The following is a 26,001-nucleotide window of genomic DNA, read 5'->3' as shown; positions in this document are numbered from 1 at the left end:
GAAAATTTTGCATTTATATCTTCTTTTTTTTTTTTACAGCTTACATTGTTATATAATATATGCAATATACAATAGTCATATTTAACTTATATATTATAATTTTTTTGGTGGCCCACAAAATATTATTTTTTATTCCACCACTGATCATAAACTACTTTTATCATAGTCTTTAGTGTGGATGGTTAATACTCGATTGCTAAAACATATATTCATTTTGTGATTTTATCTTCTTTGACTTAGGCGGTGGCAAATGCGAGGAGAACTCGTAGAAGAATTGAATATGCCTCGAATATGGGTAACATTTTACTATCTCTACGATTTTAGTTATATAAAAATTTAGAGTGGTATTACTTTTGAAAGCTTATAATATACTCCCTCCATCCTGAAATATACGGAAAAATTGGTCAAACAAAATTGATGTATCTAATCCAAATTTTTAACCAAATACATTAATTTTTCTTGACCAATTTTTCTTTATATTTTGGGACGGAGGGTATACTTATAGAGATTATTATCATTCTATTGTTGTCTTATTTAGTAGAAATTATGAGTTGTTACGTTTGTGGCAAAGGGAAATGAACTATCGGAAGTCGGGCAATTCTATATTAATTTTAATTGTTTATTTTTATGTTTTGGACTAATTTACAAAGTCAAAATACCTTTTTTTAGCGTGATATAAAATAGTTGTTTGGTCCTCGTGAGCTTAGTTAAGTTGATAGGACATTGCACTATATGTGCAGAAGTCTGGGTTTGAATCTGAGACACTCACCTTTAAGATGGATTTTCTAGCTACTAGACTACTTCAAAAAAAAAAAAAAAAATAGTTGTTTGGCCTCTGGTTTTGATTTCTTATGGTACCGGCCCTTTCTTGAGTATTTGTATTGTGAACTTTTTTTTTCTCTACTTTTAAAATATATAAGATTAATTATTATACACTGACGGTGGAGTGTAGTGAGTGATTTAGCGGAATATATAGTTGTTTGTTACTAGATGGAAGTGTAAAATTATTTTACCCCGTTAATGAGTATCCTATATTCTCCTAAAATATAGCATCAAATATCTATATGTCATGATTTGATTTGATACATGTGTAAAATAATTGTACGCTGTATGTATATAAATTAAACCATATATATATGCCATTAAAAAAAACAATAAAGGAATCTAATAAATTGAATTTGAATATTTTGTTAGTCTATTTAAAAAATTTGCCTTTCGTGATTGTTGCAGAAAATCAAACCATGGCAACTTATTTTATGCACGATAGAGAGGATAGAGACAACACTTTTCAACCAATTGATGCTATTTATATCGATTTGGAAGAAGGAAGTGGCACCAGTGAAGTGGTAATAAATCATAAATGTCAAATAAAATAAGATGAAGAGAGTAACGTGTATATTTTCAACCAATTGATGCAAAGATTTATTTGAGTTTATATTTTAATTTTTACTTGAATATTTCTTTTGCAGATTGAAAATGCAACAAAAGATCCTGAAAATCAAACACCCGAATCTCCAAAAGAGCCTAGCATAACATGTCCTATATGTATGCATCCCACTGTGGAGGAAATGACAACAAGATGTGGCCATATTTTTTGCGGTAAGTGCATCATACCTGCACTAATGGCACGTCGTAAATGCCCTACATGCGGAAAAAATGCTACTACGAAGGGATTAGTCAGAGTGTTTCTTCCATCTTCCGGAATAATTGATGAATGTATGTCCATTTTTTATTAAGTTGATATACATTATATATTATATTATGATATGATAAGAGTAATTTGTTTGTATTATCATCATTATTAGTAGTAGTATAATTTTGTATAAAATGAGATATTCTAATACTAATTAATAGAGCCCTAATGCAAATTAATTATCACCAAAAAAAAAAAGAGTCCTAAATCCTAATGCAAATTATATCAATATGATCCTAATATTAATATTAGGAATCATTATAGGATGTAAATAAAGTTACAGCTAGCTGAAGTGTTTTCGTTATATGTTTTAGTCTTTAGGAGGTACAGTAATCTATAATCTTATGTGGTTTCTCTTTTGTTGTATATAAAACAGGATCATCAAGTTATGCTGAGGAAAGGAGAGACTACCTAAGAAGCTTTATTGTGCTTCTTTGGAGATTGTGGTTTCTAATATCATTACTTAATATGTTTGTCGGGTACAATTAGATCAATTGGATATTTTGGGTTTTTTTTATCTTTAAGTTGTTTTACTTTATTTTTTGAACAAGAGTTGTTTTACTTTATTGGTGAAAAGATGGTGTTAAGAGCTATGACTCTTAAATCTTGCAATTTTATATGTTCGTTTTATGTATGCTTTATGACATTTGGGTTCATTTGCTTATTTAATTTGACATTTCTGTTTAAGTAATGTTGGGAGTCAATAATTTTTGGGTAAATGATCATTTACCCCCTCCTGTAAAATAAGTAAATTTTCGTTTACCGCCCTGCACAGATTTTTTTTCTGTTTACCCCCTTGCAAAAAATAGATTCCCTCATTTCGCCCCCTGGGTGTACAGCAGGACAAGTGACTATGCAAACTTATTGACGTGGCTTGTACATGTGGAAAAAATCATTTATATTTATTTTTTAAATTCCACGTCAGATAATATTTTTTAAAAAAATAAAAAATATTTTTTTCCTACAAAATAAAAAAAAATTCTGTTTTGTTTCCACAAAATTTTTTTTAAAAATTCCTACAAAAAAAATTCATTTTTTTTCATACAAATGATTTTAAAAAAATTTCCAACAAAAAAAAAATTTCCTCCCAAAATTTTAAAAAAAAAGAATTTTCTTATTTTGCTCCCAAAATAAAGATTTACTCCGAAATAAAGTTTATTTCCGAAATAAAAATTTTAAAGATTTATTTTCAAACTTTTTGAATTAAAAAAAAACATAATCTTTATTTTTTAAAAACAAAACTTTATTTTTTGTTATTCTCTTTGAATTAAAAAAAATAGAAAAAGATTTTCAAAAAAAATATAAAATAGAAAAACAAGTTTTATTGGTGTTTTCTTCTTCTATCAAAACCATTTGCCCTAAAACTAGAAAAATATAAAGAAGCAGAAGACAATAATGAAGTAGAAGATGATTTCGGCGACTGAAGAAGACGACGACGAATACAATCATGACGGTGGAAGCAAACGATTACGGTGAAGATTCTGTTTTTTTTAATTCAAAAAGATTTGAAAATAAATCTTTATTTTTGGAGTAAAATAAGAAAATTCGTTTTTTATTTTATTTTAGGAAAAAAATACTCAATAATTTTGTATGAAAAAAAAAAGTTATTTCTAGGAAATGTTTTTTAAAATTTTGAAGAAAAAAAAAATTCGTTTTCTAAATTTTGTAGGAAAAATAATTTTAATTTTAATTTTTTTTAAAAAATATTATTTGACGTGGAATTTAAAAATAAATATAAATGATTTTTTTCCATGTGTACAAGCCACGTCAGCAAATTTGCACAGTCACTTGTCCTGCTGTACACCCAGGGGGCGAAATGAAAGAATCTATTTTTTGCAGGGGGGTAAACAGAAAAAAAATCTGTGCAGGGGGGTAAACGAAAATTTCCTTATTTTGCAGGGGGTAAATGATCATTTACCCATAATTTTTTATATTCAAAATTTTATACTATCTCCGTCCTTTTCTTTTAAAAAAAAAACTTGGTATTCGGCCTTAGGACTGACTAATCCAAGGGGACCAATCTCACCGCCCACTTAGGGGATCCCATTTAAAGCCAGAGTTTTTTTTTCTCTATATATAGATTTAGGCCACCGAAATTGGCACCAGGGGAAAGTGAACCTGAGACCTTGAGAGGAACATACTCCAAGGACCCAAGTAAACACTACTGTCCCTAATTGTAAGACTTTGTTTGACCAGTACACATACGTCAATGCACAATTTTGATCAGTAATATCTTTAATTGTGTATCGATAAAAATTATAAAAATTTAATATTTTGAAAATACTCAAAAAAAAATTGACCAAGATCTTATATGCTAATATTTACATTTATATATTATTAAAAAAATACGGTCAAAACAAAGTAAATGAATAGTACATTTTTTTCAAACAAAGTCTTATAATTAGGGAGAGAGATGATATCAAGTTATAGACATCGAGTACTCTCCTTTTACTTTTTTTCATCTATTATAGTTTTTCAATTTTTAGTGGAATTCATAATTTTATTTATCTGTTTAACGTTAGAAAAGTTACAAATTGAAAGGGTTTAGAATATTTAGTTTAATAAATACCATTAATAATGAGTAATAATAAATAATAAACATTTTCATGTAAATAATTATGTGGTCATGCATGAGTTTCTCTGTATCTCTCATAATTATGTGGTCATCATTTAGGGGTTTAGCGTGTATGTCATTTAGAGAGTAAATCTTTCTAGATATATTTTGCTTAAAGTGAAGTTCAACGTGACTTAGTAGTCGTCAAACAAATAAAAAACGTTCCATTTTGGGTTTGTCGGTAAAGAGAATGCATCTCAATCAAATTATGGGCTCTCTGAACAATAAAAGACTAGGGTTCTAACCATCCAAAGTATCAGTTCGATTGAGTGATGATGAATCTCATTTCAATAAAAGTGTGGGATTCAATATTTTACCTTTTGCACTTATAGATATTCGAATCTAGCTGCCTTCCGCATAATATTTATGCATTGTGTCACACAACAATACATAAATAACGTTCCATTTTGGGTTTGTGGGTAAAGAGAATACATCTCAATCAAACTGTGGACTCTCTGATCAATAAATGACAATCTAAACAGTAGGGTTCTAACCATGATCAAAAGCATCAGTTCGATTGAGTGATGATGAATCTCATTTCAATAAAAGTGCATGAGACTCAATATTTAACCTTTTACACTTTTAGATATTCGAATCTAGCTCCCCTGTATTTGGGCTTCCGCACAATATTTATGCATTGTGTCATTGGTATATATTCATTTAATTGAGATCGAACGATCCTAATTTAAGCTTAGCATTTTAGAATATAAAATAAAAATCCATTAATTTATTTGTATCGTTCGATCTTTTAATCTAATTAATTAATCACCTCTTATATCACAAGATGCGTGAATTATAAGGTAATCTCAGGAATCCAAATTTGTAATTGAAGTCTTACATCATATAAGATTATAATAATAATAATAATAATAATAATAATAATAATAGTCTTGTCATCTTTTCAACTTTGTCATACACTTACCCAATGAGTCATACTCATATTAAACTCTTTATCCCACCAAAGAACAATTTGAAATTGGACAAAACTTACATGCATTTCCATACATGCATTTCTTACTTTTCCACTCACAAAGAGGTAGTTATTTGTGTTCTTTCATTTTGAAAAATTAAAAAAAAATTATTTTTTAATAAAAAAAACTACCTCTTTGTGAGAGGAAAAGTAAGAAATGCATGTATGGAAATGCATGTAAGTTTTGTCCTTTGAAATTTGAATTCAAATCTCATGAATTATAGTCTTTATAACTTCTCATTTCCCTCTCATTTTATACATATTTTTGGAATAGAATATAATCTATACATTTTACACGGATAAATTCTAACTGATATAAATTTTAACTATCATATACGGGACAAATTATTACTGATAAAAATTTTAAAAAAAAATTATCATATAGGAGATAAATTTTAACTATTATTTTTTTTTTTTTAAAAAAAAAAAAACTATTTTACACGGGATAAATTATAACTGACATAAATTTTAACTATCATATACAGGATAAACTATCACTGATCAAAATTTCAAAATAATTATCATATAAATTTTAACTATCGTATACGAGACAAATTATCATTGATAAAAATTTCAAGGATTAGTATGGACAAATACCATAACTATAATTGGAAAAAAACAATTATGCCAAGGATCAAGTTTCACGCATGGATTTAGTTAAAAAAAAAAAATAAGTTTCACGCATGGATATGGAGATCTGTTCAACATAAAAGTCTTTCATACATATTTTCGTCAAAAAAAAAAAACTTCCATACATATTTTAAATGAGGTTAAAAAATAACTGCTATAATTTTCATTTACACCTAAATTGTAATTGCTATAATTTTCTATTCACAAATCTTAACTGTCTGTTACATTATGTGCGATAGCACGAATCTATTACTAGTTTTATATGAAAAGTTCAGCTTCAATTTTCTCTGAAAACTTAAACTTTTCGGGTTAATTAATAAAACTTTTTTTTTTATTTAACTTCATTACTAAACCTTATTTCTGGTCTTTGTAGGACAAGATGGTACTTTAATTTTGAAGTCGATCTCTACCTTTTTTATTATATTTCTTTTATTTGTTCTCTTTTCATTCTAAACATCGCTCAAGTGGTCAAGGTTTGATCTCCAACTCACGGTGCAACAGTTTTTAACTTTTGCACTTGATGTGTTAGCTCAATGGTAAGATATTAATTTTATAATCTCAAAATACCGGGTTCAAATTATACCCCTTGCAATAAGCACACAACATTGACTACCTGAGATTCTCATTAACCAAACAATGTCCCAAACAGAAAGAAGCCAAAAATCAAATTAGAAAAAGTAAAGGGTCATCATGGATTCAAACAAAATCTCAATCAAACAAAGTTATCATACTAAGAAGGAAAAATAGTTAGGAGGAAAGGGGAATACCAACAGAAGGGCCAGTTTTGACAAGGGAAAGAGTAGAAGTGATCAAAGAGAATGAGGCCAAGAATCATATTGCTACTAATTTGCACTATTTTCAACTTAAATAATCATATTTACTTTGGATGAAGGTGTGGTCACAATAGTTACAACTAAATATATTTGTAATTTCAATACATTGAGGAACCATAGTGACAATGTCTCTCACATGGTCGGAGCAAAATGGTTATTTTCTCTAATTCTTACTAGATACATAATCGATTCAGGACTTGATACATATAGGTAACCTTGGACAATCTTATTAGTTACTCTAATAACTTTGATACATATTTTGTATTACAATATAACTTCCATTTATCTATAATATAACTAATTGATATATAACAAAGAGTTGTCGATAAACCCTTACTAGCATTGGTTGAATGGAAGAAGATATGGTGTCTCTTCACGAAAAACAGAAAAAGCTTCAACTTTTTGCATTGAATGGTCACCAGACATGAAGCTTTCACGGCTAACACCATTGATTTCTTACCTCTTCCGCTCTGACATTAAAAGGAATGCAACTCCTCAGATCTGGTATCATTTACAGGATAAACTGCTACCTTCTTTAGGATAAAACCATTCTCAAAAACAGCAACGTCTACTTTGTTACCGGATTGTATACATGATACTACTCTCGTCCCCTCCTCATCTTCTAAGGAGATTAATGCCTCTATTAAAAAGTTGAATGGTAGTTTTATGTAATTTTCGCTAACATATTTCTGAGGCCGTCTGATGTTATGTTATTTGAGGTTGAAGTATAGACAATGCACATCATTGCCTTCAAGTTATACTCCACCACTTGAGGTACTTCAAAAGTTACAGAAGAACCTTTAGAACTAAAGGTTATCCAATCTGGATAACTATCATTAGGGAATAAGCACCAAACCCGTTGACATCCATATTCTGTAAAAATAAAGATAAGCTCAAAATTTAACTGACAAGTATATTAATATCACATTATCATTTATTCAACAATTAAAGATAAAATATTCCTAATAAGGTAATTAACCATAGGTTGTTAAGTTTTTTGAAAATATTTGCTTGGATTCACAAACAGACTTCAATCCCACTTAAAAATTCCATGCGAACCAAAACAACAGTGAGGGAAAATTCCATGAAAATCAAAATCACTTTTTATAATCTGTCACAAACGGATTCAAGTGCATGTTTGGAATAGCGACAAGTTTGATGGTGGTGACACCAATATTCTGTTGAAGCTCTAAAGTGTAATTTTAGGCAAAATCACAATAGTGCACAATAATTATATCAAATTTACTATCTATCCAAACATGCACCAAAAAAGGTTAACCTTTTGCTAGAGTAGAAAACATAGAAAGAAAAAAAAAAGTATATAAAAAACTTAGGAATATTACCGTTCCTTGTTTGGAGAGATTCTGCTCATAAACTGTTACTTGTTTGGAGAGATTCTGCTCAGAAACTGTGTTACTTCCCTCCAGTCTGTATGCATGACCCAATTGGTTTTTTCACCTCTTGGAGCTCTTCCTTTGTAGAAAACCAGTGTTTTCTACATCCAAATTAATTCATTTCCCTTGATAATCTCTTTGTCTTTGCCAGTGGCTTTCCAGTAGCTAGCATTAGTGGCCCTGTTTGTCCTTTGACCAGTTGGGTATTTTCTATTTCTCCCATTTTAGCTAACTCTTTAAAAACCAAACATATGGAAAGCATAATTAATATATAAAGCACTGAAACAGACACATAACAGAAAATTGACACATCAATACCGATAATAATTTGAGAAAATAAAATGATTGAATTTATTACTATCTTGTCGGCGCAACTCCTGACACATTATTCTTCAAAAAAAAAAACTCCTGACACATTATGATGTGTCGGTGCTACATATTAATTAAGAGTAGGTATATAACCATTAAATTAAGACAACAACAATATCTTCAAGACGTAGTTTTTGAAATTATGATGACAACTATATAATATGGTAAGAAACTAACATCTGCTTATAAAAAAACATTAAACTCACCGGCCAAATCACATGGTTCACACTTATTCATATCAATCTCTGTGATAGCTATAGCAAAGAAGCTATTGTCATTAACCTTCTTGACAAGGTATTGATTTATGAGCTCTTCATCGGTCGAATGGAATCGAAAACCAACCGGGAGTTTGAACTTTTCATCATCCATTTTGTGGTTGAAAACATTTTCATATGACCTCATCCTGCACCAAAAACCTCTTTTTCATCAAAGAAGAAATTTAAATACCAAGTTCATAAAGATAATGTCACAACTCACAACTATACATGCTGCCAAAACCCATATTCATGAATTACTTGTAAATCCGATATTACACTAGCATGAAAGATGCAAACTGGTCTAAATTTGACTATAAGAATAAGAGTATATCTTCAAAAAAAAAAAGATGTAAAGAAGATAATTCTTCCACATGCTCGCATTTGTATCACGTAAGTTATTAATGACTGATAGCAAAATCAGTGCTGTTGGTGGCGGATGGCAGAGAGCCAACAACCTGCCATACCGGCCAACATATGCGCTGCCATATCTGAGTATGGCACCTCAATCCTTCACAAAATTGGTCAGGCGGAAAAAACCCACCACTGATATCTGCCATGAAGCCTCCATGGCTGATATTAGACAACATTGAGCAAAATTGTGAGAATATGGAATACAATTAAAATAAATATGTTAAGGAGGATTTCATCATTTTAATTTGAAAGTATTTTACACCTGCAGCAAGCAATTATTTACAGCTACATGTATTGTTATAGACTTAAACACAAAATAATTCAAATGAGGTGGTAAACACACAAACAGACATACAAGGGGGGACAAAGAGAGTATGCCAAACCTGTAAACATGCACTTGACTATAACATTGAATTAAATGTAGGAGTATGTAATGTAGTTGCAATTGATTCCAATATTTGATACTTGAGCAACTGAGACAAATTGTGGATGAAATGTTCATAGTTTCATTTTGAATGGAGAATGAACTGAGGACATAGAGAAATCACCAAAAGTTTGTTCCCATGTCTCGTAACAAATCAAATCATGCATTCCAAGTTTGTTCCTATCATTTTTGTTGTACTTGATCTTTAGGAATATTTTTGAGCTAGCGACAATTGTACTATGCATGCCAACTAAAAAGCTCAATTCATTCACTTTCATCTGTTTATCATTAATCGCTTTCGCGATTGTGGTTTTACCAATTCCGCCCATGCCCCACAAACCTAGTGGCATGATATCATTTGATTGTTGGATGTTTAGCCGTTGAATCATATCTCGTATTCGAGATTTGATTCCAACAGGATCATCGACAATGTACAAGTCTGTCATGTCAAACAAACATGTAGCATTTTCAACAATATCCTTGACTTCCTCACTTCCATTCCTACAAAAAACAGTCCAAAGATAAGGCGAACATAGAAATAGTTCTTAACTTTAAAAAACTTTCTATAAGGAATCTGTTTCAAACATTAATTATAATATAATTTGCATTAGTTACAGCATTTTAACTTAATTAATTTGTTAATAAATTGCATTGCATGCTTTGAATATAAATTAATTAAACTTGATGTAAAATGTTACGATCTATCAAATATCAATAAAAAATTAAGCAACTCCAATTTAGTTGCACAATTAGAAGTACTCTGATTCTGTTGGATTAAGTTTAGATTGTTTGAATTGATTCAATTGATTATGTTGGATCTTTTAAAGAAGTGATTTAGATTGAAACTTTTAAACAAGTGAATTGATTGAGTGATCTAAATCTTAGATCACTTGTTTTTCAAACTACTCTCTGATTCTGTTGGATCTAAGTCACAGCAAGAGAGATCTGGATCAACCTCTAATCACTTGTTTAAAAGATCTAAATATCTATTGTCAAAAAAAAAAAATCTAAATATCTTATAATAACTTGAATCAATTTATTGTTGGTCAATTTATTCTAATTTTAGCTATAGATAATTTTAGTTATATAATGTCAAATAACATGCAACAATGAAAATTACCTTGAATTTAGAACTACAAATCCTCCTGCGAGGTCAGGAGCCTCTGGAAGCGCTTCTCTCCAACTCATCTCTGAAATCAGCTGATCATCTTTCTCCTCCTGCTTTGGATGACATGAAAGGATTGAATCGGAAAATTATTATGATAGTGAAGCGTAGAGAAAAGGAGAAGATTCTCTACAACCTTTGATAGTTGCTGAATTTGGTTGACAGTAGGTTAAGCATGATACTCTGCTATTTAAAGTATTTTTTAAGCAATTGAAGACAGAAACCAATTCTTCACGTCATGTCTAACTTGGCCCATTTCATTTTTATTTAGAGTTGTTCTTTTGACGCCCCATCATTTTCCATGTGCCCCTTAAAATTATCAAAATAACTCCTCGCTATTTAGAATGCAAACTCAGTTCGCACATTGGGTAGCGAATGTTACAAAATACGACTGTTGAGTCGCTACGCACAATGCGAACGCATCCCAGCATTTGACATTCTACGTGGCGAATGGTGCCTATACATATGAGTATGATGGTGGTTCTGCAAGTGCACAAGTGCACAGAATCGCTACCAAGTAATAAAGTGATGAGTTTATCGTTCTCCACAGGGATTGTGCCAAAATTACTAGTTCGCTTAGGAATATAGATAGTTTGCATTCGTTTTGGTTATTTGAAAGATATCTTTGCGGGTAATTAGTAAATTGCAAGAAATTAAAGACAAAAATTAAATGACAGAAAATAAATATTGTGTGTGTGACCACACGGGGTGATTAAGTGTGGTCGGATTCATCACTTACTCCTGTTTGGTGGTTATTCCCTTGTTTCCCTCTATCATGAATTAGACTATTGAAAATAGGTTCAGAAGCACTTGTTCCCTATTTCTATTACAAACTATTCAGAGCCTAGGTAGTAGTTACTCTTACTCTATTTAAGCATCATCGCCCCAAAGTTTCACTTTGTTGTTAAAAACGTTGGTATCATTACCTCAGTGACTCCGTGTGTCATAAACTGTCACGTGTGCCTAAAACTAGTTACTTACCTAGAAGCAACTCTGTAAGGTAGAAATTATCGTGCGTTCTAATCCTATACTAAGACCTCATATACTGAATTTAATGGTTTCGTGTTGGCCCTAGCATGCCGTTCTTCGTTCGGGATTACTTGCTTCGTTTCCTATGCGATATCAACTAGGTCCTTAGATTTTATTCTAATGTGATCAGTATTAAAATAAATATAAAATCAGACGATAAAAGAGTTAGCAATAAGAAAGCAATTGAATTATACCCAAATTGTATAAATTACAAACCAAGCATTCGTAAGGAGTTCCTGGACTCCACCTAACCTAGGAAAAATAAATTACAAAGACAAAAAGAAAAGAACCTTATTAGCCTTGGAGTTCATTGTCCTCCTTGTCTCCTCGTTAGAGTTGTCCTAACTCTAAAGTGAATATTGAATAGGTCTCAATATTTCTGAATATTTTGGAATGAATAATAGTGGAGGAAGAAAGCTCTATTTATAGTTTTTCAGCAGGGATTGGGCTTTTTCTGCGCGTCCATTGCACCCATCGTGGTCACGATGGCGTGTAATTTTGCCTCATCGTGGCCACGATGGATCATATCGTGGTACGATGAAAAAATTTTTCAGGATTTTCTGCGTGCTTTTCAAGTCATCATTGTGCCACGATGACAAGCCATCGTGGTACGATGGAAAAGATTTTCTGCAGATTTTCTTCAATTGTAACCGCCTTCTCATCGCGCCACGCTGAGATTCATCGTGGTTACGATGGTTGTGCTGCTTTATTACATTTTTGTCCTTTTTTGCTGATTTTTCCACTTTTCTTGCTTCTTGGCCAAGTAACTTCACTTTTCCAGGTATTTGCTTGTTTTTGGGCTTCAATTGCTGTTAAAACTACTTAAATTACTGCTAAAAACAACATATAATTGACTGTCGTCAACATATATATACCTTCATACACAAATAGTACGCGCCTTCGCCAACTTCGTACAAAGCGAACAAATCTTTTGGAGTTCGCATTCTAAAGAGCGAACACGTCTGTTACAAAACATAGCAAAAATTGCAAGAAAGACAAACAACATTAGACAAAAGCAAAATTGATTTTCATTACAACCAAGAGTGAAATTACATTAAATAAAAAAAATAAAAAAATTCTTCAAAAAAATTAAAAAAAAATAAAATACATCACACGTTATCATTTGGGGAAAAATAATACTGTGCTTATTTATAGAAAAACTCTGGCTTGGCGTAAAATTAAATCAAGAACTATCTAGATAATAATATTGGTACGAAGTTTCCTCTCCCGTTAACGATAATTAATCTCCGTCGGATAATCTGTGGGGCACAACACAAGGTGGGTTATGCTCTCCCAACCAAATTTTCTCCATATGCATGAGGCATGAATCGAACTCCTGACTACATTCTTAAGGGTACCAAAAAAAAATCCTTACCACTTAAACTAATTCATTAATGGTTATCACTTTTCAATTTTAATTTTATGATAAAGGTGGCTTACATTGATAATAATGATAAGTATGATGAGTGTTACAAGTACTATTTTAAATATTAGATCGTTTATTCGGCAAGGTCAAAAGAAGTAAGGATCATCTTCATTTTTACAATTACTAAAGTCATTAGAGGCCATGACTCCAGTCACGGTCTTTACCATGTGAACATATTATAAATATATTTTAAATATAATAAATACTTCTTTCTACCATATATCAATTGGTTTGCTCTAACACCTAACACATAAGATTATCTCAATTATTCATCCATTTAAGTCTTTTTATTATCTTTCTAATATATTTATCTCTACTCATTTTCTCTTCACAATCAAACACAACCTCATTCGATGAGGGATGGAATATTTCATACTTTTTAATGAATTTTCAATTTATTTTTGAGTTGTTTTGGTATTTTATAAACAAAAGAATAAATTATTCAAAAATAAATATTTAATTGTTATAAACAAATATTAAAGCACTATTTCTTTTACCGGATTTAAAGCACTTATTATTATCTTGAAAATTTCTAATTTTTTTAAATACCAACATTTTAGGTTCGTTGAATAGTATAATAAGTGCTAAAAAAATACTAACTAGGAATATTAATACATTTAAATTTGTCAAACTTACTATATTATATAATAAATTAATAATTTTAATATCAAATTTTATAAAAAAATATCATATAATAAATTAATAGATTAAATAATTTGCGAATATATTTAATACTCCCTCCGGTCATTAATAGAAGAGGAAGATTGTTTTTTAGATTCATTGAGAATAGTCTGTATCTATCCTGTTATATAGACTAGATATATTATATTTTCAATGGTCCGTGAGCTTAGCTCAGTTGGTAGGGATATCGCACTATATGTGCAGGAGCCCGGGTTCGAACCCGAGACACTCACTTATTCACCTTTAAGGTGAGTTTTCTAGTCACTAGGCTACTTGACCAAAAAAATATATTAAATTTTAAATAAATCTAAAAAATAAACTTCCTCTTATATTAAGGACCGGAGAGAGTAATTCCTAAATATATTTTCTTTTAGGCAAATTTAACTACTTTCCAAAAATATATAAATAATAACAATAATAATAAATATAATATCTATACCGTCAAAAAATCATAAATATATATCTAATTTGGCGTTGGAGAAATGGATGAATTATATAAACAAAAATCAGTAACTATTTTAATAATTAATAATAATATTAACAAAAACAACATTTTTCTTATTAAAAAAATGTTAGTGTCCATAATTGTCATTTGTTTATTTCTATCTGTTTGTGTCCACAATTAAAAAAAAAAAACTATTAAGTTCTTCTTCTCTCCCCACTTCTCACCATCATTATAAATTGGGAACCCAAAACTCTCTTTATTTCACTCTCAAAATCTCTCCAATCTCCCCTTGGTGTATGTTTTCTCAAAATTTTTGTTCATTGTAGTTATCACTTTCAAATATGTTTTTTTGTGTCAATTCTCTTTTCCTCTTCTTATTCACTCTCTAGTTTATTAATTGAATTTTAAATGACCTCCTTAATTCGATCTTCATATTTTAGGGCAGAATTGCTCAATGATGAATTTTCGGAATTTGAGGAGTAACATACGAAGAAATGAAACTTTATCAGCTTGGGATTCTTCACATGGAGAGAGACCCTCTGAACGACAACCAACTTGGGTGTCTTCACAGGGAGTGGGACCCTCTGAACAATTGCTAGCTGTTTCGGGACTACCAGCTATGGTGTCTTCACAAGGAGAGGGACCCTCTGAACGAATACAAGTTCCCGTGGTTGATTATGCTGAAAATGACGATGATGTCATTGAAACTTCGTCAAGAGACTTTGCTGAGGTTTGCATCCATTTTTATTTTTTTTTCAATTTATATTTATCAATTTAAAACAATATTGTAATTTGGCATAATTAGTTAAATGGTCCATTAAAGACATTTTAGGTTTCACAATGATCCCTTAAAAAAAAAGTCTGGATTGTTCCCTTAACTATATGACCGTTAGTCACAGTGGTCATTTCCGTTAATTTTAACACCAAATGGATTAGGTGGACCACCATTAAATTTGGTCCACCATAGATCTCAATAATTCTTTTAATCTAAACCGTTTGATCTCATTGAAAAAAGCATTGAATTTTTGAATGTCCATTATATCTGACAATGCACCATTATCAACTAATTTTCTTCTCTATTTCTCCATCTTCTTCCCTAAAAACCGATATCTTCAAACAAAAAAAATCCAGATCTGCTAAAAAAAAATTAACCCAACAACAACCCTGCAACATTCAATCTTCCTCCCGAACAACATGAATCCCTAACTATCTGTCTCAACAAGATCTGTCTCAACAATAAACAAATTTAGACAAAAAAAACTATAAGGGGAAATCAAAAACCAAATCAGAGTTTGATTAAGATAGAGATGGAAGAAGAATGAAGCTCAGAAAATTAATGTTAGAAGATCTGAATTTTTTTGTTGAATTTTATATTTTTTTTTGAAACTTGGTATCCGGTCCTATGACCGACTAATCCAAGGGAACCAATCCCACCGTCCACTTGCGGGGGCCCCATTTAAAGCCAAAGTTTTTTTTGCTCTGTATGGACTTAACCCACCGAAATTGGCACCAGGGAAATCGAACTTGAGACCTTGAAAGGAGTATACTCTAAGGACCCAAGCCAATATCACTAGACCAATACCAAATGGGTTAAGTTTATGAAATGTTGAAGACGAACATCAAGAACAACTGAACAAATGAATGAAGATGATGAAGAAAGGGAAAAAATTAGGTGTTGATCATTTATCATTAGAACAATAGACCTACAAGATTCCATGGTTCTCATTTAGACAAAAATATCCAATGGTTCACATTTAGGGACCAATCCAGATTTCTTTTTTTTTAAGGGACCATCGTAAAGCCTAAAATTTCTTTAAGGGATCAAAATACTAATTAAGCGTTATAATTTATATGTAAACAACAATATAAAAAGTTATATATCATTTAATTATTTAATTAATAATATTTTTATCATGACTACATTTACCATAGTCTTTGTGGATGGTTAAGACTCATTTGCTAAAACATGTATTCTTTTTGTGATTTTGTCTTTTTTAACTTAGGCCGTAGCAAACTCGAGAAGAACACGTAGAAGAATTGGACATGCCTCAAATATGGGTAACAATCTTACTCTTTCTACGAGTTGTTAGTGGCAAAGGGAAATGAACTTTCTGAAATTTGTGCAATTCTATATGAATTTTGATTGTTTACATTTCATTTTTTATGTTTTTGACTAATTTACAAAATCATATAATACTTTTTTAAATAAGAAAGTTAGCGTGATATAAATAGTTGTTTGGCCTTTGGTTGTGATTACTTATGTACCCCTTCTTGAGTACTTGTATATTGTGAATTTCTTGTTTACGCATGCATTCATTGAAATCATATTATAGTGTCAAATTTATAGATTTGTTCCTGAAATATGAGTTTAATGGACATTCTCTGTCAGTGTAAATTATTTTTATACTAACGTCAAAGAGGAACAAGTTATTCTTTCATATCATACCATTAAAGTAGGATGTAGTGAGTGATTTGTTAAAATACATAGTTGTTACTAGATGATAGTGTAAAATTATTTTACACTTTTGATGAGTGTCCTATTTTCTCTTAAAATATAGCATCAAATGTCTACATGTCATGATTTGATTGGATGCATGTGTAAAATAGTTTTTTACAATCGGTGGATATATAAATGAAACTATATATATATATATATATATATATATATATATATATATATATATGTCATTCAAAAAAAATTAAAGGAATATAATAAATTGAATATTTTTGTTATTTTTGTTATAGTCTATTTAAGAAATTTATCTTTCATGATTTTTGCAGAAAATCAAACCATGCCAACTTATTTTATGCACGAAAGAGAGGAGGGAGATAGCTCTTTCATACCAATTGATGCTATTTATATCAGTTTGGAAGGAGGCACCAGTGAAGTGGTAATAAAATTCTTATGTACCTAATTTTTTTCTTCTTATCTTCCTATCTCAATTGTTTTGGTACGGTGGTTGTCTTTCTTTGTTATGGTATATACGTGAATTTTATTGCATTTGTCACAATTTGTTTGTCATTTTATAAAATTGACAAAATATTCAATTTTGTTTTTTTATTATACGTTTGACCATTAAATACAATTTATAATAGTATTAGTTGTTAATTATCATAAATTGGATTAGAAGAGATGAAGGTATATCTTGACCACAAAAAAAGAGATGAAGGGTATATTAAAAAATTGCATTCTCTTTTACAAAATAAAAATTTCATCGTAATTTTTAATTTCTAAGTCAAAATCATAAACATCAAACAAAATAAGAGGAAGGGAATAACATGTATTAATATGTTTATTTTTGTTGTTGTTGTTGATGTCTAGCAATTGCCTTAAACATATAAAGAACATAATTTAATTGCAAAGGTTTGTTTGAGTTTATATTTTAATTTTTACTTGAATATTTCTTTTGCAGACTGAAAATGCCACAAAGTCACTTGATACTAACAAGGAAACTCTTGAGCCTGAAAATCAAACACCTGAACCTCCAAAAGAGCCTAGCATAACATGTCCAATATGTATGCAGCCTACTGTGGAGGAAATGACAACAAAATGTGGCCATATTTTTTGCAGGAAGTGCATCACACCTGCACTACTGTCACGTCGTAAATGCCCGACGTGCGGAAAAAATGCTACTATGAGGGGATTAGTCAGGGTGTTTCTTCCATCTTCCAGAATAATTGATGAATGTATGTCAATTTTTTATCATAAGTGTTGGTATATTATATTTTATGATATGATATGACTAATTTGTTTTTATATATCATCATTATTATTAGTATAATTTTGTATAAAATGATATTATGATCTAATCCTAATTTATATCGTCAAATTATACTACTATTACAAATTATTAGGATGTAAATCAATTTGCAACAGCTAGCTGAAGTGTTTATGTTATGTTATATGATTTAATTTTTAGGATGTAATCTATAATCTCATGTTGTTTCTCTTTTGTTATATATAAAACAGGATCATCAAGTTATGCTGAGGAAAAGTGAGACTACCTGAAAAGCTTCATTGTGTTTCTTTGGAGATTGTTGAGAGACTATGTTTTCTCTTGCATGTGTCATCTGTTACATTATTACTTAGATTTGTTTGTTGACCGGTACAATTGGATCAATTGGATGCTTTGGGGTTTTTATCTTTATGTTTTATTTTGTTTACTTTATTGGTGTTAAGATCTATGACTCTTAAATATTCTTGGCACAAGAAATTTATGTGTTCATTTTATGTATGTTTCATGACATTTGAGTTCATTTGCTTTATTAATGTGACATTTCTGTTTGAATATCGTTGGGAATCAATTATTTATTTTCAAAATTTATATCTAAGTTATAAACATAGTATATTTATGTGTTTATGGTGGTTGTTAGTGAGGATTTGGGTTCAGTGCAGTCAGCAATTTAGTGACCGCAGTGCAGTCGGCTATTAGTGATGCCTCTGAATTTGTTACGTTTGTTTTCAATTTTTGGGCGATTTTGGGGATGAAGCTTTCTTGGGTTAGGTTAGATTTAATTTTAGTCTGGAATTCCGTTGTGCCATTTTCTCTAATTAGTGAACAAGATAAAATGCTCTAAATTCTTCAACGTCAATTTTAATTTAAGCACTCACAAGCGTTAACTCTATATTTCTTCTATCTTTCATGTTATTGGCTCTATCAAATTTTAGGGCTGCTTTGTGTGCAATTTTCAAAACTCCATTGACGAATTTGAAGCGTTCTTCTACTTCGCTAATCACTGTCAAAAGTGCAAGTTTCTTCCATGCAACCTGGTAATTATGACCACCTTTAATTAAGTGTGAAATATAGCGTATTAGATTTAGTATATTTTGTGGTTAGATTAGAATGTTGATCGAGCACAAGTTAAAATTTCTTAGATTAATTTGACATTTAATGAGTATATATGAAAAACCGGCTCGTGTGAGAGGAAGAATTTGTTGGATATATCTAAGGAAAGTGCAAGCTACTAGGTTTGATGTACTAGTGAGGGAATTGAATAGTATGATAGAGGTCTTAGGTTCGATCCACAACTCTATTATAAACTAAAAAAAATACAAGAAATTGCATTGCATATTTGCATGTGGAACAAGATGACGAAAAAAGATTAAAAAGGTAGCTATATATGAAGACAATTAAAAAACTGCAAGGTTTCTTTTTTTTAAATCTACATTAAAACAATAATTTTAGCCTCTTTTTAAAGGCAACATCTAATTTCAATTTAAAACATAAATTAGAGAAGAAGCTAAATTATAAATAATTTAAGAAAAGTAAAATAGAGAAGAGAAAAAAAGTTATGTAAGTTAGTTCAGTCCATCTTAATCAGAGTAATTTTGTCCTCTAATCTTAAATGGACTTCAATCACTATAATCGGTAGCTTACATCCACTAGAATAAATCACTATCCTAAATTTTGCTCCCCAAACTTAGGACTTCCACCTGTTCAAACAAAGCAAGAGAAATAAGTTCCACATCGGCAATTTCTTAAAAAGAGAAAGGGAGACTCACTAACTTAGGACTTCCGAGGAAATGCTCTCACTTTATCTCTCTCTTTCTCTCTAAAACCTTTCTCAAATTTCTCTCTAACCCTAAAACAACCACCACCCCTTTTCATCCCAATCTAAACTCCACCGTCGTGATGTAGCTACACACGGTGGTGGTGCGACGAGAGCCTCCACACCACCGTCACATGCACCCAGTGATGGAACTAGGAAATTAAATTGTTTAACCCATTCTAGTTTAGGTTATCTAAATTTGTTCATATATGTCTCAAACGCATTTATTCACGTCGGTTTGAAATTCATAAGGGTCTGGTTTTGTTCATGCTTTGGTTTCTACACCACTTTATTGTAGTAGGTTATCGTGCGTGCCTGTTATACTTGTGGATCAATATTCTCTGACTTTATGGTGGGAAAGTCAGGTGACTTTGTATCTATATTGTTCGTCTGATCAATCCTGTGGGCCATATTATGCCACATGTTTTTTATTTTTACTTCATCCTGTATCAGCAACACGTCGACCCACCAGCAAAAACCATGGTCAGAAGGAAAAAAGAAAAAAAAAAACATTAGCAACAATTAAGTTTAACAAAAAAAAAAGCAGGGAACAATGAAACAAACTATCAAACTCTCGTCGCTCCGCCGTCGACCCACCAGCGGCACTGTTCAATGTTCAAGCAGGTAACAATTGAGAGAACCCATGCGGTGAAGTGAAACTATCGGTTGGATGCACAACGACGATAGAAGCAACGAAGCACTGCGGCGGTGAAGACCGACCGGAAGGAGATCTGAGATTTATTTCCTTTTTTCGTTTTTGTTAAGATGTTTTACCACCAAGAAAATAAAAAGTAGAACACGTGGCATAATATGGACCACAGGATTGATCAGACAAACAATATAGACCCAAAGTCACCTGACTTTCCCGCCATAAAGTCAGAGAATATCGTTCCTATACTTGTTTGGGTTGTTTACTATTTATTGTTGTGCTTGACTGAGTCAAGTTTATGTCCCTTCAATATTTTAGATTCTCACTTTTTAATTTTTATCTATTTAGGATATGCAAATGATTTATCTTTTACACCGATTTGTCTAAAAAAACTTAAAATATTCAAACAAAACAAAAGAATAGGACCACGGTTCGATCCTCACAACTACGATCGTAGGGGTTGGAACCATTTGATGCCCCAAACTAATTTAAATTGGTGATGAAAGTAAAAAATAAAAAATTTGCACACGGACAATTTTTTAAAAAGAGATAGGTAGCGAGCGGTATATATCTAAGTAAGATGCGTACTGGAGTGTTTACATAATTATTTCATACTCTCTCCATCCAAAATATAAAAAATCATCGATTATTGCACGTATGTCAATTCATAATTTTGATTATGAATATCTTTAATTGTCTATTAGTAAAAATTATAAAAATTTGATATTTTAAAAATATTCATCGAAACAAATCAAACAAAATCTTATACGATACTCCCTCCGTCCCAAAATATAAGAGTTAGTTTGACTAATACATGTATGTCGACACACAATTTTGATCACTAATAACTTTAATTCTCTATTAGTAAAAATTATAAAAATTTGATATTTTGAAAAGGGTTCCGCTAACATGTGCCCTAAGGGCACATTTTAAGATGCATTTAATTAACTAATATCTCATTTAATTTACTTCAAAAATAGCAATAATCAACTTTATTAATTAAAAGATATTGTTCACTATATTTATTACCCATTTAAAAAAATTGCATAGGAAAAATATGATACTTGCCAAGTACTTGATGTATGATCACACGTTTGGTCAATTTTTTTTTGCTACAAAGCTTTTTTTTTTGTCAAACCTTTTTTTAAGTTGAAAAAAAACTTAAATTATAGTAAGTATTATAAAATTGTAAAACATATTAGCAATTCGAAAGCTAAATAATAGTAATAATCGTTATCATTACAACATAATACTATAATACTCGATCTTGTTCACTGAAAAAGAAAAACATAAAACACAAGTTAGCATAAATCTAGTATTACCTGGAATACTATAAGTCTGATTGTTAACAAACCAAAAAAAATTGGATGCATATAATTATGGTCGTATTACTAGACGTGTGATCATAAATCAAATTTAGCAGCATATCATAATTTTGTCTTTCCAATTCTTTTAAATGGGTAATAAATATAGTGGATCATATGTTTTAATTAATAAAGATGATTATTACTATTTTTGAAGTCAATTAAGTGAGATATTAATTAATTAAATGCACCTTAAAATGTGCCTTGGAGCACATGTTAGCATTTGCCTTTTGAAAATATTCATCAAAATAAATCAAACAAGATCTTATATGCTAATATTTATATCTATATATTATTAAAAAAAATATGATCAAAACAATATAGCTCTTATATTTTGGGACAAAAGGAGTAATATTTATATTTATATATTTTTAGAAAAATACTTTTTTATATACGATAATATTTAAATAGATAACAATAACATTGGTTCAATTTGCGAAGGAATCTAGTTTGTTTCCTCCCAAAAAAACATGACATTAACAGATCATACTTGACTTCACACTATATCACCATTTCACATGATTCATCGCTTCAACTCTAAGCCAAACCCCACATGTTAGATACACTCACTCACTCACTTTTCTACTTACTACAACTGCTTCTACTTTCCTATCACTTCATTTTTACACATCAACACAAACACTAATTAATTACAATCTAATCCTTCTCAAACCTTTTCATTTTATTTTATTCAATTCAATTCAATGGGAAACTGTTTAAGTAATTCAACGGAAACACTCACGGCGGAGATTTTACCTAACGACGGAGCCACCGTCTACCCCACCGTTCGGTTACACGGCACGCCGGACAGTATTTTCTCTACATACATTCGTTTCGCCATTCTCCAAAATACTACTACTACTTCGTCCGATACTGTTTCATCTTCCAGACCTTCGCTGCCGGCACCGCCGAATGAGACGGCGCGTGGCTTACGATCCAACTGGGAGAATTCGATTACTGTTCCAATGAAGTCGGATTTCGAGTCAGGCTCCCGCGATGCGCTTCTACGGTTTATCGACACGCGATTCCCGGATTTATCGGTGCCGGAAGAATCGTCGAAGGCGGTGGTACTGAGTGATGGTGAGAGTGAGGATGGAACGGTGTCGTTAATGGTGAGGGTGACGCGGTTGCAGCATAAGAGTGTGACGTGGCATGTGGAGAGGTTGGTGAGATGGGCGGAGGATCTGGCGACACGTGGAGGGAAGAAGGCCGTTGATCCGAAAATGGGAAGTTGGAAGATGGAGGTGAGGAAATTTGGAAGGAGTTACTCTCAGTTGTTGGATTTGATGATGGAGCATGCTCAAATGGAAGAAAGACTCATCTTCCCTATTTTTGATCGTGCTGATCGAGGTACACAGCAAAATAACACCAAACAATTTCTATTTGTTTATTGTATATGGACTCGTCTGAAATAGCTTATTTTTAAATTTATGCAAAACAGTTTAGGCAAATAAATAAGTTTTTATGCTAATTTATAAGTTCCACTAATGAAAACTGTATTTATATAAGTTATTTTTTCATAAACTACCTCGACTTATAATAATACGTAAAAACTTATATATTTGCATAAACTCAAAAATAAGTTATTCCAAATGGCACATATCTATTTGTGTATGATGAAATATTTATGTCACTTGTACACCTTCGAAGTATATTATAGAAAAAAAAAAATATTATAGAAGTTGAGTTGAGTTTGTGGTTAGTGAAGTTGAGTAGTGCTAGATTTCAATTTGAAATGGTAAATTTTTCGGTACCCTAGTGTTTATTTTTTTTTTTGACAGTACGACCCTAGTGTTTATTTGACATTAGTATCTTGTAAGTAAGTAAAATTCATTTAAAATTTAATTTAATTTAATTTTAATATAAATTGTTATAAAAGTATAACATGACAAATTTTTTTGCTTATATAGTGTGTATCAGTATCCAACTACAGTAAATATCAGGGTAGTAAGTCTAGATTTACACGGTAAATATAGCATAATTGTTAAAAGAGTGGTTATATTTCACTTAGATACATATTTTATTTATGATTAAAATACATACGATCTATTGGTCCTATACACTGGTAAATGCCAAAATCGTTAGGCTGCATGCTTGCGGTGTAAATTTAGAGTTTGGATCCACGATCTTCCATTTATGTGAGTTTTTTTGTGGTATTTATCGTAAGTACTAGTATTATATACACTACCATAAAGAGCAATTTAATTGTTTGTTAGGATTTCAGCATTGATAGTATTTGGTTCACCCAAAAGCAAGCACATTAAGAAAAAGGAGATTAGATTGCTTGCATTTGGAGCAATACTCCGGCCATATGAACAAAGTTAATTAATGTGCATGCAGGGCTAACTAAAGCTGCAAAGGAGGAACATGCTAGGGACCTTCCTATCATGAATGGCATCAAAGAAATCATCAAATCTATTGAGGTTTTAGACTCAGGAAGTTCCAATTACAGAGAGGCTTTGTACAATCTTTCTACTAGGCTCAATTCATTTCAGGTAAATAAGCATTATTTAATTCCCTACAAAAAACTTCTAGAATATCTAATTGTAGTATGTGAAAGGGAAGTTTTAATAGTTAATTTCTGTTTAAAATAGGAAAATATATTGTACTTGTTTATCTTACTAAAATTATGAACTTGATGTCTAAATTAAATTAATAGATATCTTGGGTCCAATTTCCTTTTAGGAACAATGCAAACAACACTTCATGGAAGAGGAGTTGGAATTACTTCCATTAATGGAGGCAGTGGAATTGAGCAGAGAGCAAGATGAAAGAGCACTAGAGCAATGTTTTGATGTGATGCAAGCAACACATAGTGGGTTGTTAAAGTTCCTTGTTGAAGGGCTCTCACCTAAAGATGCAATGAAATACTTGGACTTGATCAGCATGTGTAGGGACAGAGAGAGAATGGAATATATGCTCAGAATGATAATTGAATGAGATATACTCTTCACATGATCATTTGTCCAACTATAACACTCACATGGATGAATTATGAAGCTTACATATAGCCAACACAAAATGTTCAAAGTTGGGTATTTATGTCATTTTTCTAAGTAAAATGCCCTGTGTAAACTTGTAATTTTATCCTTTTAATTGTGAAGTAGCATTAGAGTTTTTTTTTTTTTTTTCGACAATAGCATAAGAGATGATTTAAAAGGAAATACAGGGGTATGTATTTCAATACAAAAATGGAACACCTAAAGTAGAAAACCAAAAAAGTAGGTGTGCCCACCCCACTCCCAACTATTGTTATTTTCTAAATTCGCCTCCCTTATTTATTTTACTGAAAGGTGCTTTGATAGATTTATACAAGATGTTTTCTCTCCCCACCCCCGTGATTCTTTTATACCTCCCAATATTCCGATTTTGCCCTTGCAAAAAACTTCGGTTCGCAGAAACCGAATTTTTTCTAGTACAAATTCAGAGTAAATTTCGGTTTTCAAGGCAAAAAAAACTTCGGTTTCTATAAACCGAAGTTTTTTGGAAATTCAAGGGGTATAAAAGAATCACGGGGGGTGGGGAGAGAAAACATCTTTATACAATATTGAGAGATAAATTGAGAAATTATCCAACTGTTGTCTGGAGAGGCAATCCTTGGGGCCCAAATAAAATTACAGTTATCGGATTTGGACTGAGCCACAGACCATCTCCAGAGAGCTTCTTTTGGCACCTCCTGCATTTTCTTGTGAGCCCTGCTAAATATTTAAAATATCTCTGACTGCTATTTAGGTAATGGATGGGTAAAAAATATTTAAATTCACTAACGTTTTAAGATTTAACGCTCCCCGGAGATCTCTTGGGAAAATTTTGAATTTTTTTGTCATCCACTTGACAGGCCTTTAATTGGTGCAGAAGACTTGATCAGCACGATGTGTGAGAAACATGGGGTGTGCTAAAAGAAATTTTCCTATCTCCAAGACATCGTATTAATACGGTTCACCAATCTCAGATAAGTGTTGTAGGCCTAAGAGATGTTCTTAGTTAGTGAATTGTGATTTGGACATAAAATACAAACATCATATGTCAATGTAATAAGTTTTTTTTTTTTGGTAATTGGTGTATATGATATCATCATTGGCAATCTTCTACATCTT

The 26,001-nt window shown here is 31.2% G+C and overlaps 3 protein-coding genes across 4 annotated transcripts; 2 read left to right on the top strand and 1 right to left on the bottom strand.

Annotated features, from left to right (window-relative positions):
* Positions 1–6,804: 6,804 nt before the first annotated feature.
* LOC123887270 (disease resistance protein RPV1-like) lies at positions 6,805–11,124 on the bottom strand. 2 transcript variants are annotated; one of them, XR_006801418.1, is made up of 5 exons: positions 10,716–11,100; positions 9,555–10,096; positions 8,710–8,906; positions 8,084–8,368; positions 6,805–7,613 (listed from the first exon to the last, which is right to left on the bottom strand). XR_006801418.1 is itself a non-coding variant. In XM_045936557.1 (3 exons), exons 1-2 carry the CDS (start codon positions 10,781–10,783, stop codon positions 9,670–9,672), a joined length of 495 nt encoding a protein of 164 aa, XP_045792513.1. In that variant the 5' UTR covers positions 10,784–11,124; the 3' UTR covers positions 8,346–8,906; positions 9,555–9,669. The 2 variants fall into 2 exon arrangements, 1 of the variants encoding a protein (XP_045792513.1); XM_045936557.1 differs by lacking the exon at positions 6,805–7,613 and having other exon boundaries at positions 8,346–8,906; positions 10,716–11,124.
* A 3,674-nt stretch (positions 11,125–14,798) lies between these two features.
* LOC123891564 (LON peptidase N-terminal domain and RING finger protein 3-like) lies at positions 14,799–18,774 on the top strand. Its single transcript, XM_045941443.1, has 5 exons — positions 14,799–15,071; positions 16,345–16,399; positions 17,123–17,232; positions 17,755–18,028; positions 18,716–18,774. Exons 1-5 carry the CDS (start codon positions 14,799–14,801, stop codon positions 18,772–18,774), a joined length of 771 nt encoding a protein of 256 aa, XP_045797399.1.
* Positions 18,775–22,343: 3,569 nt separating this feature from the next.
* LOC123903048 lies at positions 22,344–25,032 on the top strand. Its single transcript, XM_045952911.1, has 3 exons — positions 22,344–23,254; positions 24,245–24,399; positions 24,590–25,032. The coding sequence occupies exons 1-3, from the start codon at positions 22,609–22,611 to the stop codon at positions 24,842–24,844; spliced, it is 1,056 nt and encodes a 351-aa protein (XP_045808867.1). The 5' UTR covers positions 22,344–22,608; the 3' UTR covers positions 24,845–25,032.
* The last annotated feature ends 969 nt before the right edge of the window (positions 25,033–26,001 follow it).

Source organism: Trifolium pratense, linkage group LG1 (assembly GCF_020283565.1).
Source record: "Trifolium pratense cultivar HEN17-A07 linkage group LG1, ARS_RC_1.1, whole genome shotgun sequence".
NCBI classification, from domain to species: Eukaryota; Viridiplantae; Streptophyta; class Magnoliopsida; order Fabales; family Fabaceae; genus Trifolium; species Trifolium pratense.
This window is presented reverse-complemented; position numbering and strand designations above follow the sequence as displayed.

Coding starts and splice junctions, on each gene's coding strand:
- LOC123891564 (XM_045941443.1), top strand. CDS start 14,799: ATGAATTTTCGGAATTTGAGGAGTAACATACGAAGAAATGAAACTTTA. Junction 15,072..16,344: donor CGTCAAGAGACTTTGCTGAG/GTTTGCATCCAT, acceptor TTTTTAACTTAG/GCCGTAGCAAACTCGAGAAG. Junction 16,400..17,122: donor TGGACATGCCTCAAATATGG/GTAACAATCTTA, acceptor TGATTTTTGCAG/AAAATCAAACCATGCCAACT.
- LOC123887270 (XM_045936557.1), bottom strand. CDS start 10,783: ATGAGTTGGAGAGAAGCGCTTCCAGAGGCTCCTGACCTCGCAGGAGGA. Junction 10,097..10,715: donor TTTGTAGTTCTAAATTCAAG/GTAATTTTCATT, acceptor TGTTTTTTGTAG/GAATGGAAGTGAGGAAGTCA.
- LOC123903048 (XM_045952911.1), top strand. CDS start 22,609: ATGGGAAACTGTTTAAGTAATTCAACGGAAACACTCACGGCGGAGATT. Junction 23,255..24,244: donor TTTTGATCGTGCTGATCGAG/GTACACAGCAAA, acceptor ATGTGCATGCAG/GGCTAACTAAAGCTGCAAAG. Junction 24,400..24,589: donor CTAGGCTCAATTCATTTCAG/GTAAATAAGCAT, acceptor ATTTCCTTTTAG/GAACAATGCAAACAACACTT.